Consider the following 15,772-nt stretch of genomic DNA (forward strand, 5'->3'; position numbering starts at 1 on the left):
ATTGGTACAGGAAGTTAGAGGACATGGACAGGAACCACAGATGCAGGAGACAGCCACCAGTTACAACAATGCCCATCACTTACATGAAGATCAGACTTCAAAGTTTCATTTTCTTGTTTGCAGCTCTGGAGTTTTTTTGAAAGTTGGTCAATTTCAAATTTCATTACTTCTTGTAAGTTATCGTAGGAATCCTGCAGGCAGGCTTGGCTCTTGAGCAGCTTTTCATTTTCTAATCTTTACCAGCAAGATAAACGGAAAGTATGAACATCTGCTTCTAAGAGTCAGATTTTCTCAAGTTCAGGTTTGTCTATCAGAACCATTGGCATTTAACAGAGAGCTGTCGGTCTGGTGTGGAATGCCCTCGGTACTCATGTGAGCACCACTAGCAGAAGACATGATGGAAAGGGAGTGTCACCCTGAAGCATCTCCTCCACATCCTTGCTCATGTGGCTAACTGGCTGGAGATTTATTAGTTAGCTGACAATCGAGGTTCACTTGAGTGCTTCTAGTTATGCACTAGCCACTTATTAATTTTCATGATTTGTCAAAAATTCAACCCCAGCCATTTATGACAAAGTCTAGGAAGATGTTATAATAGAATCTGTGGCTTCTTCCTAACCAAGAGAGATTATAACCCCAGAGAAGAACTACTTGTTGCTTGTTCAGTTACACCCCCTTGCTCCTTTCCCAACACACTGCTTCTTATGCAGCATCCAGCAGTCATCCAAAAGAGAACCAATAATCTCATCTCTGAACTATGCAAGATAGATGTCCTGGCCGACACAGAGCTATCCAGATGCAGAACCCTCTCCTGTGCAATGAAGGAGGGCAGAAGCAGCACCTTACAAAGAGAATGAAGAAGTAGGCTGAGAGAGGACCTGTGCATGTATTTCACGGTACAGACAATGCTGACAAGGAGGCAGTGCTGTGCTCTACCATCCAGAAGCACGAGCAGTCACTGAGTGTCGGGGAATAAGCAGCCTGGTTTGGCTCACTGTAGAAACAGACACTCAGAACAACTACATTTTGACCAGTATCACTGGGATAATCACTGCTTTTAATTTAGCACAAAATGCATACATAGCTCGGTAGATCCTTTACATTTCTGATCTAGTTCTAGCCTCAAATAAACAAAGGAAATTAAGATTTAATGAGGTTAGGTCAGACGTGGTGGCATATGCCTTTAATACCAGCACTCAGGAAGCAGAATGAGTTCCAGACTAGCCAAAGCTACATAGTGAGAGCTTGTCTCGGAAAAACAAGGACAGCCTGGTCTACAGAGTGAGTTTCAGGACAGCCAGGGCTGTTACGCAGAGAAACCCTGTCTTGAACAACCCGCCCCTGCACCACCCCCCAACTAAATTAAAAAAAAAATCTCAAAGCCAGTTTATAATGAAGTCAACTGGATATAAAAAACACAGTGAACTTGTAATAAATTATTAATAAATTACAATGCTACTGGCTTATGCAGTGTGTGTTGGGCTTCTAATACTTCAAGTAGTGTTGATAACAACAAAGAGAACAGGTCTACCTGGTGTTGTCCAGCTGAAGCTGAGCCTGCACGTGTCTTTCAGAAAGCTGGTTTAGTTCTTTTTCTTGGCTCTCTTTGAGCGCGCTGTACTCCAGTTTCACTACAGAAAGTTCTTTGTCAGCGGAGTGAAGAACGATTCGTAGGTCATGGACCTCACATTTCAAAACTGGAAATCAAAGAAATCAAGCTCTCAACAGGTTCCTTTACCTTGTATAAAGCAGGCAAATAAATATGACCTCACCATCGCCAAGACAAGCATCGACAAATGAGCACTAAACACTAAGATCTCACTTTCCTCCTCACCTTAGTTCATGGCTGCACCTCCATTTCTTTTGCCCCAAGCTGGCCTTACTTTTACTGTGTAGCAAGGATAGCCCTGAGCTCCTCGCCTTCCTGCTTCTACTTCCTGAGTGCTGGAATTACAGGCATGGGATACCACCCAGCTGTTCCGACACTGCTGCTCAAACAGAAAAGCTTAACATCTGTTCCTCGTTTTTAGGTCACTTGACATTTTAAGAACTTTTTTCTTGTAGAACATGCAACAATACTATTAGTGTAAGAAAAACTCATGATATTTAACTATCTGAACCAATGTACTCTTAGCTGTTGAAAATGCTTAGTAATATACCAGAGTTTTTCAACATGGGTTAGACACTTCTAGTCTCAAAGGGAAACTCCAACTTAAAACTAGAGCTACTGCAAACTACCGAAAATATTTTGGAGACAGGGTCTCATGCATCCCAGGCCAATCTCCAATTTGCTGTGCAGCCAAGGATGACTTTGAACTTCTGAATCTCCTGAATTCACCTAAGTCCTGGATTTTCTGGCTTATCTGAAAATGTTTTGATAAAGAGAAAAATAAACTGAAAAAAGTAGGAGTGACACCCACACCTAGAAATGTATATAAATAATTTCTGCTTTACTTTGTCAACATTAGCGCAACCCAGCTTTCAAAGGAGACACTTCACAGATGTGGACATCAGTGCTCGGGCACTTTCCCCCTTTTGTTGGACAGAGTCTTTCACTGGCCTAGAGCTTCCCGACGTGGGCCAGGTTAGCTGCCCAGAGAGCTGAGATCTGCTCGTCTTGCCCTCCATCTTGACATCACTGGGATAACAGATGCCCAGCTTTTCATGTGGGTTCTAGGTTCTGATTTCAGGTCCTCAAACTCATGAGGCAATGGAGCCATCTCCCAGCTCTTAGATAAACTTTAGTAAACACTCGTAATGTTTATTTGTAAGTAATCTTGAAGAAAATTGTCTTATAACCTATTTTATTTATTATACCTTTACCATGAAAATTCAATATCAATTATCTAACAACAAAATAAGCAACCCCTTATAATAGAAAAAAAAGTTCATTTAAATGATCAAAAAAAAATACTGAGCTAGTGTCCTCACTGTCCAGACTTACAGTCGTTCTTAGTGTGAGTATCCTGAAGCTGTTTTTCAAGGTCATTCAACTGTGCAAGATAGTCTTGTTGCTGTTTGGTCCAATCACTTCTTTCTGATGAAAAAAGCTTTGGGAAAAAAGTGAACATCCTAGAAAAGTATGCTAAAGCAATGCAAGTCATGCGTTTCTGTATTTAATGTCTAGCTTTAAAGGCAATGACAAGACAAAACAAGACGAACGATAATGAAATGACCGACACAATCCAAGATCAGCGTAAGATGTGGACAGACCCATTCTGATGTCTTTAAACAAACCGTCCACTTGTGTACTAAGTGATTCAAAGACAATGAATGTCTGTCTCACTAGCAGAGGGTTCAGAATGTTCACTAGTGCTCGGTAAGGGAATTTTTATCTGGCAGTGTTTTGGAGGGCAATGGGTCTGACTATAAATTTACTAAGGAAAAATGAAAAGAACTCCTAAGGTAGGGATGGGATGCCCCATCTCACAGCACTCTCTCAGCCTCCTGTGGCTGCGCTCAGACCCTCACCTCCTGCATCTGTGTAGAGTGGTGCTCCAATTTGTCAACAGTCTGCTGAAGTTTCAGGTTTTTGTGCTCTTCTTCGTCCAGCTTGACTTGAAGAGCGCTCAGTTGTTCCTGCATCAATACACTGCAGTCATCAAAAAGGCCTTTCATAGAACTTCAAAACTATTAATTTTATAAAAGTTTTAGGGACGGGGGTTTTGCGTGAATGCACATCTGAGTACCAAGTGCATGCCCAGTGCCCACAGGTGCAGAAGAGGGGGCTGGAGCATCTGCAGCTCGAATATCAGGAAGTTGTAAGCCACTGGGTGGGTGCTGGGAATTGAACCTAGGTACTCTAAAAAGCAGCCTAACTGCTGAGAGAACTCTCCTGCCTGATTTCTTTTTGATTAAAGAGACAAAAAAACCAAAGCAAAATAAACTCAAACCCTTGCAGAAGCAAACATAGCAAAGGACTGCTGGAGGCAGGAAACTTCAAGGCTGTTCTGATTATACACATGTTCAAAGTTATGTCTGTGAATGATCAAAATGGATAAATTCAAACACAAAGAAAAGTGGCTAATATTCAACCCAGAATTAAATTACAGAGCCCTAGCTAGTATGGCAGAGTATGTATTTAATCGCAGTACTAGGGAGGCAGAGGCAGTCAGATCTCTGAGTTCAAGGCCAGTCTGAACAGGGAAACCATGTCTGGAAACACTCCCCCCCGAAAATATATAAATAAACAAATAAATAAAAGCGTTGGATAGATGGCTTGGTTGGTAATTATATATGTATTCTATATACACACATATATGTATATAAAAATGTATGAAATAAATTATAAAGGCCTCTACATAACTTTTTAAACTTCAGACATAATCAATGAACCCTCTAGAGACTTTTTAATAATTCTTTTATGAAAACCAATTTATTTTAATTTTATGTGAATTGGTGTTTTGCTTACATGTTTGTCTAAGAAAGGGCATAGGGTTCCCAGAACTGAAATAACAGTGACCTGTCATGTGGGTGCTGGGAACAGAGTCCAGGTAGGCTGGAAGAGAAGTCAGTGCTCTTACCCACTGAGCCATCTCTCCAGCCCCCCTCTAGAGTCTTTTAAGATGCTTCCTCGGGCTTATTTCATCACAAAGGCCTCTCTGGCCTGCAACAGGAAAAAAAAAAATTCAGATTTGGGATATCTATTTCAAGTTTTCCTGGACAAAGGGGTATAATTTAATTAACAAATTAGTAGGATCCCAATGTAATCAAATCTCACATTATTTCAAGTACATTAAAAAGTACATTAAAACCTCCCTAAAATTTGATCTATATAACAATTTGCTCAAGAATAAGAAATAAGCCGAGCCGTGGTGGAGCACACCTTTAATCCCAGCACTCAAGAGGCAGAGGCAGGAGGATCTCTGTGAGTTTGAGGCCAACCTGGTCTAAAGAGCAAGTTCCAGGACAGGCTCCAAAGCTACAGATAAATCCTGTCTTGAAAAACCAAAAAGAAAAAGAAGAAGGAAAAAATAAATAAATAAAATAGAACTTAAAAAGAAATCAGAACAGAAACTTTTCTATATGCAAACATAAAAATGAAAAGGAACAGCTGAGCAGTGGTGTGCACACCTTCAATCCCAGCACTCGGAAGGCAGAGGCAGGAGGAGCTCTGTGTGTTTGAGGACAGCCTGGCCTACAGAGCGAGTTTGAGGACAGCCAGGAGTGCTATACATGGAAACCTGTCTCGAAAAGCTAATCGAAAAAATTATAGGGAGTTTATTTAAATGAACATTCAGTTAATTTTTCCTAAAATTAAAGTATTACCTGCACAGTTCGAAGCTCTTCAGAGAGCGCCTCCAAAGCTTGTTCACTCATTTCAGGTGGCACTGGCTCATTTAATATATCGTTGTCTGAACTGCTGGAATTCTGTGTGTACAGGAAGCCGAAGTTCCCCACCTCAGGGCTTGACTTTGTGGCCAGTTTTGAACAGTGTAAATAAGCTTTTGTTGGAGTGGTAATTGTCTACAGAACAATCATTATGGAAAGAATCACTAATATGAAGGAAAATATCTAGAGACTTTACGACTAGAAAAAAATTCAAGTTTTATTAATCAATTAATCAAAAAAAGATGCGTTCTTGAAGCACTGGGTAGAAATGACCAACTGGAAATAAACCCATCAGTCAATATAGTTGCATGTAAATAAAGTTTAAAAAATGGAACTTGAAGCTGGGCATGGTTATGTATGACTGTAATATCAGGATTTGTGATGGTTGCCTCTGCATCCTACTAAAGGCCTGCGCTGCCACGCCTGGCCTAAGACACATCTTTTTACAAAAAGCAAATTAAATTGCAAAGTGGACATGATGGCACATGCCTGTAAGACAATTACTCATAGGGGTAGAGACAGGAAAATCAAAAGTTCAAGGCCAACCCAGGTTACAGAGTGAGTTTGAAGACAGTCTAAGCTATCATGAGATCCTGCCTCAAAAAGAACAAAAATAGGAAGAAAGACAGACAGACAGAAAGAAAGAAAGACACAGAAAGAGAGAGGTGTGTGTGCAGATGTCAGGAAACAAGTCTAAAGTCGAATTTGATCTCAAATGTTTTATTCTTCCTCCTTGACCTTGTCACTGGAGTCTAACACTAGGGTGTTCTGCAATCTGTGTTTAGAAATAACCCTTATTAATAAAAGAGACGTGTCTAGTGTAAACAGAAGCACCAATGACTCACCTTAAGTGTTTCGGCATGAATTCTATTCAGCTGGGAAACTTCCTGGCGCTTGCAGGCTTTCGTTGCTTCCAAAAGGTTTTCAAGATTGAGGTTTGCTTTTTGCAAAGACTGAAGCTCAGATTCCAGTTCTACCTGCTTTTTCCTAATAGAAGTTGTTAAGACTTAGTTGCTTCAGATAATCAATAATGTCAAACATTTCTTTTTTAATGATTTTTTGAGACAGGGTTTCTCTATGTAACAGTCCTGGCTGTCCTGGAACTACTCTGTAGACCAGGCTGGCCTCCAACTCACTGAGATCGACCTGCCTCTTGCCTCCCGAGTGCTGGGGTTAAAGGCGTGCGCCACCCCTGCCCAGTGACAGACATTCTTAAGTACATTGCAGTTTATGCTCTCGTAGATCTCACGTTCATGTCAGGATACTGTTACTTTCAAAATTAACACTTTTCTATATTTTAGGCTAGTATTAACTTTGATTATAATATCAACATAGTTTATCCTTTTATACAATGTGAATCAAATAAGAGTATTAATAAATCTATAATTTCTTTTTCTTTTTTTAAAACTTATTTTTATTTTATGTTCATTGGTGTTTTGCCTGCATACACGTCTGTGAGAATGTCAGATTCCCTGCAACTGGAATTACAGACAGTTGTGAGCTGCCATGTGGGTGCTGGGAATTGAACCTGGATCCTCTGGAAGAGCAGCCAGTGCTCTTAACCTCTGAGCCATCTCTCCAGCCCCTAAATCTATAATTTCTAAAAGGAATCTCAATTTAGTGTGTAGCTGTGATTTAAATTTGGTAATGAGATGAACTTACTCTAAAGTTCAACTGACATTCCAGGTGAGCACTGCTCAAAACACTTGCATGACCGACTATCAACACATAGCAAAGAGCTACAAGAAAAAGCGCTTCTTCAAATTAGTTGCTAAAAGTCTCATATGTAAAGTAACATGCCAAATTATTGGTTATTAATAGAAAGTATTAAGAAAATGGGGGATGAGCATGTGTGCTTGCACTTTACCGAGTTAGCTCTTTGAACTCTTCATATTCTTGCTTTGAGTTATTTAGCTCTGTCTGAATTTGCAGGAGCTGTGCTTTTAACTTCTCAGTGTTTACGAAGAAATTTGGTTCTTTCAGTGCTTTGGGAGAAAATCCTTGCAGACCTGTTAAGAAGGAAACCACTTCAATCTTTGAAAGACAAAAAATGAGAAAACATTTTTCTACGCTCTCTTCCAGGTTTGTTTTGAGGCACGAGGATAAATAAGAAATGGATCGGAAGGTGTGTCCTAGAAATGTGAGAACACAGATGTCAGCAGGAGGCACAGGATGCGGCAGTGTACCACAAGGGCACTACAAGTTATGTGCGAGATTCAGAAACCACAGGATGGAGAAGTGTAATGAAGGCGACAAGCTATTCCCTAGGAGACTAAAGAAAAACATGTTTGTGCTAGACAGAGAAACACTAGCACAGCTGAACTTGTAAAAATCGGTGCTATTGGCCACTGTGAACAGGCAATCAATTATTTTTTTGTTATTAAAATTTGTTTATTTATTATTTATACAATACTCTGTCTGTGTGTATGTTTGCAGGTCAGAAGAGGGCACCAGGCCTCATTACAGATGGTTGTGAGCCACCATGTGGTTGCCGGGAATTGAACTCAGGACCTTTGGAAGAGCAGGCAATGCTCTTAATCACTGAGCCATCTCTCCAGCCCCCAGGCAATCAATTATTTAGAAGAGAAAATGATAACAAGGATAATCCTTATTTTGCATATAAAATCTTGAGTTTCTCCACAGGCAAATAATTGTGAATATTCTTTGACTAAGTCATAACTGAGTAACAAAAGACTTAGACAAGGGAAATGGAAAAAGCAAGAAGAAAAAAACCAAACAAGCAAAAGAGCTGGGCAGCGGGAGCACACACATTTACACCCAGCACTCAGACGCAGAGGAAGGCAGATCTCTGAGTTCAAGGCTAGCCTGATCTATAGAGTGAGTTCCAGGACAGCTACAGACACACAGAGAAACCCTGTCTCAGTAAGTCTAAAGTAGATAAAGAGACAGATGATAGATAAAATGAAAAACAAGAGAAGCGACTAGGGATAGAGCTCCGTCAGCGGCATTTTTTGTTTTCTGTGGTGGGAGTAGGTCTTACTTCATAGCCCAGGTTAGCCTAGAACTTCCTATCCCCCAGCCTCAGCCTCCTGAGTGCTTGGATTCCAGGTGTGTATCACCTGCACATCCTGCTATAAATGTTCTTTCCTCTTTCTCTGTCTGTGTGTGTGAGCCATGTGCAGACCAGAAAGCAGCCTCAAGTCTTTTCCCTCAGGAGCCATTCACCAAAAAAGAGGTCTCTAAATGGCTTAACAGTTTTCCTAATAGGCTAGGCTGGCTAACCAGAGAATCCCAGTTCTCTCCTCGTGTTAATACAGCAAACACCTTACTGACATTATCTTTCCAATCCCATAGATTCTTCAGGTTTTTTTTTTTTATCCTATGTGCATGTGTGTTTTTCTTTATGTGTGTCTGTGCACCACATGTATGCCTGGTGCCCATGGAAGCCAGAAGAGAGCATCATTCTCTGTAAGAATGAAGATATAGACAGTCTAAGCTCCCACATGGGTACTTGGAATTGAACTTGGGTCCTCTGGAGGAGCAGCCAGTGCTCCACAGCCCCTTCTCACATCGCTTCTTACCTCTGTCGTTGTTCTCTTTGCTAGACACTTCAGAGAAAGCCTGTTCTAGTCTCGCAATAGACTGGGCATCCATTTCGTGGGCTCTTCTCACAGGCTCTAATAACTTCAGTCTTCTGTTCTCTTCCCGGAGGGAATGATTTTCCATAGCATACTTTGCAACTCTGGGGTGGTGCTCCACCTGTGACATTGAGAAATCACACACATCGTGTGTTCACAAAATGTCCTAAGGAACTGGTCTCTCTAAAAGCCATTCAGAGCCTAGCATGCGAAAGGCTCTGGGTTGATCTCCAGCACAGAAAAATAAATAAATAAAAGGAGTAAGGGGGTAGAGAGATGTCTCAGCAGTTAAAAACACTGACTGCTTTTTCAGAGAACCTGGGTTTAACTTGCAGCACCCACACGGCTGTAATTCCAGTTCCAGGATAGGCAACACCCTCTGCTGGCTTCCTCAGGTACCACGGAAGCACATGGTACATAGACATATATGCAAGCAAAACACCCATACACAGAAAATACAATAAATAAATCTTTAAAAAGAGGTGGGAGAATAAGGAAAATTCATGTCTATTAAGATTAAATTTGCCCTCCAAAATACATTAACTAGCAAAGTGCAGAAAAGCATATAAAAAAATGGAAGTAAAAATATTTATCCATTGATTGGACATGTATTAAATATATTGGACACAAAAAATTTATTTTGGTTTTCAAATTGGGTGCCTCGTGAAACTCATCCTATCTAGAGAAAAGGAGCCCCCTGAAAAGCTCAGCTCTGCGGAGGCTGGGGTAAGGACCGCTGCTGCAGAGCCCAAGGCACTGCCTTTCCTTCTGTCTTCAGCTGCAGACTTGGAAAAGGGAGAGGAAATCATGCAGCTCACACTGCCAGTTAAGCTCACGGTACAACAGAACAAGCTGCTGGAGAAGACTGCACACATGCCCTAGAGCTCCTCCCTAGGGATGCAGCAGCAGCTTGCACTCACTTGTTCTCGCAGAGTCTGGATCTCGTCCCTCAGCTCCGACAACAGACGGTCCTGCTCCTCAGGCAGGAAGAGTCCCCGGGCCTCCTTCTGCAGCCTCTCTAGACGCATTATCTGGTCCTCGCGGAATTTCACGATCATTTTATTAGACTGAATAAACTTTTCCTTTTTGAGCGTGAGGTCTTCTAGTTGGGTAATTTTTTCTGCCAGAGACTTAAAAAAATAATGATTCAGTTAAATATGAAAATTAATTTAGCTTTCCTATTCTCATGAACCCGGCAGGGAGCACCAACTCCAAACTCAAAGGCACGAAGCCCTTTCCTTCACATCTGGTGCTTTGTGTCACTCCCTGAAATGATGAAAACCAACACGACAGCAAAGTCCAAAATGTCCCGGATCTCTTTCTGTCTCCTACCTTCTTTTCCTGCTCAGATTTCTTAAAGAATAGCATTGCTTCCAGGAAATGTTCTATGTAGTTAGTCTTCTCTTTGTCTAAAAAGGGAAAATAAGAAACATGTCCATTTGTCAAAACTAAGACTTTATTTCTGCCAACTCTCACTGGTGACCAATTTCATGCTAACTCTCTCAGCAAACAGGCTGTTCTACAAAGAAAACACGTTTCTCATTATTTACTTAGCATAAATACATGTGCTGAAAGAATTGGAAGTGCGTTGTTTTAAAAACTGTAGCCCAGGTTGGTCTTGAACGCCTGGCAATCCTGCCTTAGCCTCTCAAATGCTGGACTTAGAGGCATGAGCCACCGGAGCTCGTACAGCACCTGGAGGAGAACACAGTCCCTCCAGCCTAATGCAAACTCTTATTTATTTATTGTCTTTGTCTATAGCTCTGTAGTAGGGGCTGGCCTAAAAAACTCATTCTGTAGCCTAGGCTAGTCTAAATCTAACCACCTTGCCTCAGCTCCCTGAGTTCTGGGAATCAGGTACACAGACTATGCTTATATTATTATTCCAATGCGTACTCTATATTATTATACCAACGTATACTCTATATTATACCAACGCACACCCTATATTATTATAGCAACGCGTACTCTATATTATTATACCAACGCATACTCTATATTATTATACCAACACGTACTCTATATTATTATATCAACGCGTACTCTATATTATTTTACCAATGCGTACTCTATATTATTATACCAATGCGTACTCTATATTATTATACCAACGCGTACTCCATATTATTATACCAACGCATACTCTATATTATTATAAGAATGCATGCTCTTTATTTTTTGCTTGCTGGTTTCGTCTTATAAAGTACTGGAAATCAAGCCTAGGCCTCACACATGCCTAGCAAGTGTTCTACTATCAAAACATATTCCCAGTCCCAGATATTTTTTCTTACAGTTTTATAGATCTCAAGTTAATTCTACTAGCTATTATTTTTGGTTGTTATGTCTTCTGTTTTTTCAAGACAGGGTCTGTGTGCAGCTTTGGCTGTGCTGGAACTCACAGAGATCCTCCTGCCTCTGCCTCCTGAGTGCTGGGATTAAAGGCGTGCACCACCACAACCACCTGGCCACTACTAGCTATTCTTTAAAGAAACATTTCCTGTCCCAATCAATATACGTATGTTGTATATACTCAGACAGAATCTTGGGAGTAATCGAATGAAATCAGTTAAACAGGAAAAATAATTCAGTTTTCCTAAATTCTCATAATCTAAGCGCATCTCTTTCCAGTACTTATTAGGGATGAATTACTCAAAATCATTGATTCCCCTTCTTACTGGACCTCACAAAACATCTAATTCAAAGAACCATCCTACATGGGTAAAATACGGAGGAGAGTATGTGAAAAAATCAGGAAAGCCTCACTATACTCTGACCACCTGTCCAACAGCACAAGTTCTTGACCTAACATTCCCATCAAGTCCTTCCCAGGGTAAAAGGCAATGAGCTCATCCTACCTCTGGTCAGTAAGCTTTCTGGCATGATCTGCCCAGAAGTAAATTGAGATAGCTGTTCCTTGAGCCTCTTCACTTCAGCTTGCAGCTGGCTGACATTTCCTTGGGTGTCTTCATTCACCACAGCCTGGAAAAAAATTAGCAAAGCATTGAAAGACCATGTTCCAAGTTGTACAATCCTGTTTGTGTGTTTGTTTAGTATGAGTTGGAGTTAGGAAGACCAAACAAAACTGCACATCTGTCTTGCCAACAGTCAAAAGGCCACCAAAATAGTATGTTAAAATGGGAAGTTCTCTCTGTGTAGCCCAAGGAGCACAGCTGGGCCCTCTTCCTCTCCAGGCTCCCAATGATCCTGTCAGTCTCAGCAGTCCTCGGCCATCTTAGGCAGGTCACCTTCGGATTTGATTGTATTGCCCTGACTTAAGAACCCTGCCTTCCCTTTTAAACAACAGAATCAAAAATCTCTCCGGAAGCCTTTGGTGAGAGTCTGGCCTACAAGGGCATGATCACCAACAGGACTAACTTGAGTAGAAACTGCCCTCTCCAGAGCGAGCTACTTTGTTTCTAAAGCTGGCATGGGTAGGAACAAGGACTGGTTTCACAGTTCATTCCAATGTCACTTTCACTTTCGTACAGTAATGTCCTGTTTTAAATGGCCTCTGAAAGGTCAAAAACAGTTATAATCCAATGTTATCACCGTGGTGACTAAATGGCATCTTCAACTTCTTAAAGAAGTCTTGCTTATGACAACCTCTAAAAAAGTTACAGAAAAAATAAATTAAAAAAAAAAGCTTCCAGCAAATGCATCACTCTGGTGTGGGATGTCAGTCGTGGGGAGGTCACATGTGTGGGGATGGGGAAAAAGACAGCATTGTTCTGTGCTTTCTGTTCAGTTCTGCTGTAAACCTAAAGCTTCGTCAAAAGTAAAGTGTAGAGCCAGGCAGTTGTGGCGCACAAGTTTGTCCCAGCACTCAGGAGGTAAGGCGGATGGATCCCTGAGTTTGAGGCTAGCCAAACTACAAACTCACTACAAAGTGAGTTCCAGGACAGACGTGGCTGTTACACAGAGAAACTCTGTCTTAAAAACCAAGCAAACAAACATAGTACAAACATAGTAAATCTTATTAATTAGATAAATTTTTAAAAAAGATTTATAAAACTGAAGGGTAATAACAAATGCCATCAGCTAACTGCCAGACAGAGCAGAGCCCTAGCTATGAAACAGCCAACTATGTCAGCAAGGAAAACCACCTTGTAACAGCCCAGATCACCCGTGTTCTTGTCTTAAGTTCACCCTGCCCACCTGGAAAGATGGAAACATTTCATCATTAAACAAGCTCCAGCCACCTTAGCACTTCCCACTGACAGGCTGAAGGACTCACCATTGGGAGCAACTACTAGAAAGCTGCTGGTCTTGGTGTTCATGCTTAAAAGTCATTTCCAAATGCTTCTGATTCATATAGCCAGCCTCATTATGAGGCATTATGACATCACTATTGTATCAGTGACATCATAACTACAATCATTAACACGATTCTACTCTTTTTTTTTTTTGCTTTATTGATATAAATTTAATCAACACAGTTCTACTCTTATAAGACTTCTGGTAAGCCAAGACAGAGTCAGGAAGTTCTGCTGATGTTTTCTCTTCATATTGCTAACATTCACATTAAACGGGATGATGCTCAAAGAAATAAAGTAAAAGACAAGACCTGTGCTCTTCTCTCTTACCCAGGGGAAGGAGCAACATGGTCTACTTCACTCTGCTAGATGACCTGGGGATATGATGCCCAGTTATCTCCTTGGAAAAGGAAGGAATTAAACGTACCAATTCATGGCACAGTTGTTTTGTCTGAAACCAAAGGAGTGTTCAACTCTCCAAAATAATTAGGTGTCCTATTGGTCTTTTGACAGTTTGGACTAAGTATTGGTAAAGTGCTATCCACAGGCAAGATATGGACTGTTGCGTCTTTGTGTGCCAAGCTGTGGTGGGACACAGCAACTGCTGTGTTTACGTACTGTCTGTGGCTGCTTTCTCACTGCAAAGGCAGAGCTGAGTAGTTGGTACAAGAAGCGTGAGAAGTTTATCACCTAGTAGTTTACAAGATAAGCTTTCTGACTGAGGAATATACCAATATTAAAAGGCCTTTTTTATATATATAGTTTTATGTGCCTTGTTGTTTTGTCTGCATGTATGTCTGGGTGAGAGTGTCAGATCTTGGAGTTAAGACAGTTTTGAGCTGCCATGTGGGTGCTGGGAATTGAACCCGGGTCCGGTTCCTCTTTATAAGAACAGCCAGCATTCTTAACCAATGAGCCATCACTAAAGACACTCGTGTGTGTGTGTGTGTGTGTGTGTGTACAAGCATATGTGGAGATGTACACAACGTAAGAGGCAAATGTCATTATTATCATACATTACTCTTTGCTAGCTACCATATACATCACACGTGGGCACAGGGCAGGCACATGGATGCAAACCCGTGTGCATGCACCATCACATGCACCAACTCTGCTAGCGTAATTACTCTCCATCCCAACAACAAAAGGAAAACTGCATCAAGAAAAAAGGAAAAGAAGGGAGGGAAGGAAGAAGAGCAAACTTGTACAACCAAGATGAACTTCTACAGAAGTAGGATTAGTGGTAACATTAGGATAAGCACAAAAAAAAGTATATGCAAATATTTTTCCAATTTACTTGATATATTAAATACTCCAGTAATTTACCTTGTTTTTAATCAGCTTGGCCCTTTGAGCAAAATTAAGTGTTGACAGTGTTTCCCCAAAACACCTGGATCCTGGATGAACATTTGCAATTATGAATGTTTTGGCATTACCACCAAGCGAATCCTGTTTAATGACATCAATGGTGTATGTTTTAGATTGTAAATCCTAAGGTCTTTTTCAAAAAATAATAAAGGCTAAGAAAATCTCCCCTATCAGTCCCACTAGGCATAATGCTGGTGGCAGGAGCCAGTGATCGGCTTTACCCGAAGTAAGAAGGTAAGTTTGGAGTCTCTGTAGCAGACATGCCTCTGTTTTCCATTGCCCACGTCAACAAGTGCAGTGATGACCTGGCCCAGGCAGCTCAGCGATCGGTTTATGTTACTTGCTTCCTGAGGAAGTAGGGGAAAAGCAAAAATACAGGTGCAATGTCACTCTTCAGCGCTCTGAGCTAATATCTAAGGAGCAAGGCGACAAAAAAGAGGGACAAAAGAAAAACAAGTTCTAAACTAAAACAATATACTCAGCTATCCCCATTTCCTATTTCATGCACACCGTAACTGCAGAAGGCTACAATTTATAAATGCACTAGACTTGGGATTTGATTTTTATTTCTTCCAGCGAATCAAATGTGATAAAACATTCTCTCATTACTTTTCTGCAGCAGCGAGCTGCAGCTCCAGACCACGTGAGACATTGCTGAGTTGGGATGTTTAGCAGGTTAGATTTGTTGAATATACTTCTCATTTAGGATATTTCATCTTAACCAAGTTTCTTTGGAGGTAATATCACTATAAGTCTAGAAGTACCTCTACAAACATGTTCCTTTCTTGACAGAAACATAAGCCTTTTGCTCACTGCAAGCTCAGTAGGCTCAGATTTCTTAGATCCCATTCCTAAACTACATCACACTCACAATACATGTCATACTAAATTTCTGTCCCACTGCCAAACAGCTCAGGCTAGGTACGTTCCCACCTCAAAGATTATAGATGACTGCTCTCCCCTTGATTCCGGCAGTAAAGACTTAAAAATGGATCTAAGTGGTTATAAAGCAGGCTTTCTACATAAAGCTACCTATGCATTCGCTCTAAACTGTTAAAATGTTTTCCAGGGTTTAGAAGGAGGAGTATACACTTGGCCTGGTACTCCCGGTCCTAACGGACCTGGGCTTTCCTGCTCCATAATTGATCTGTTCACCGATACACACTGAAATACCCAATGCACATTTACTCTGCAAGGCCCAGCAAACCTCGAGACATCACT

The 15,772-nt window shown here is 41.0% G+C and overlaps 1 protein-coding gene across 3 annotated transcripts in view; it reads right to left on the reverse strand.

Annotated features, from left to right (window-relative positions):
- Kif15 (kinesin family member 15) overlaps positions 1–15,772 on the reverse strand; it is a 54,336-nt gene that overhangs the window by 19,824 nt on the left and 18,740 nt on the right. For 2 of the 3 annotated variants that reach the window (XM_041677149.1, XM_041677148.1), the window contains exons 9-21: positions 14,773–14,898; positions 14,510–14,632; positions 11,786–11,909; positions 10,263–10,339; positions 9,851–10,060; positions 8,874–9,051; positions 7,199–7,340; positions 6,177–6,318; positions 5,269–5,466; positions 3,472–3,579; positions 2,945–3,050; positions 1,532–1,697; positions 84–234 (exon numbers count right to left, since the gene is read on the reverse strand). In XM_041677149.1, coding sequence (XP_041533083.1) covers positions 84–234; positions 1,532–1,697; positions 2,945–3,050; positions 3,472–3,579; positions 5,269–5,466; positions 6,177–6,318; positions 7,199–7,340; positions 8,874–9,051; positions 9,851–10,060; positions 10,263–10,339; positions 11,786–11,909; positions 14,510–14,632; positions 14,773–14,898 — 1,851 coding nt within the window. The remainder of the gene's footprint in view (positions 1–83; positions 235–1,531; positions 1,698–2,944; positions 3,051–3,471; positions 3,580–5,268; positions 5,467–6,176; positions 6,319–7,198; positions 7,341–8,873; positions 9,052–9,850; positions 10,061–10,262; positions 10,340–11,785; positions 11,910–14,509; positions 14,633–14,772; positions 14,899–15,772) is intronic. The other variant, XM_041677150.1, reaches the window with a different exon arrangement.

This window comes from Microtus oregoni, unplaced genomic scaffold (assembly GCF_018167655.1).
Source record: "Microtus oregoni isolate MIOR12 unplaced genomic scaffold, Mior012 000028F_ref0000031, whole genome shotgun sequence".
Classification (NCBI taxonomy): Eukaryota; Metazoa; Chordata; class Mammalia; order Rodentia; family Cricetidae; genus Microtus; species Microtus oregoni.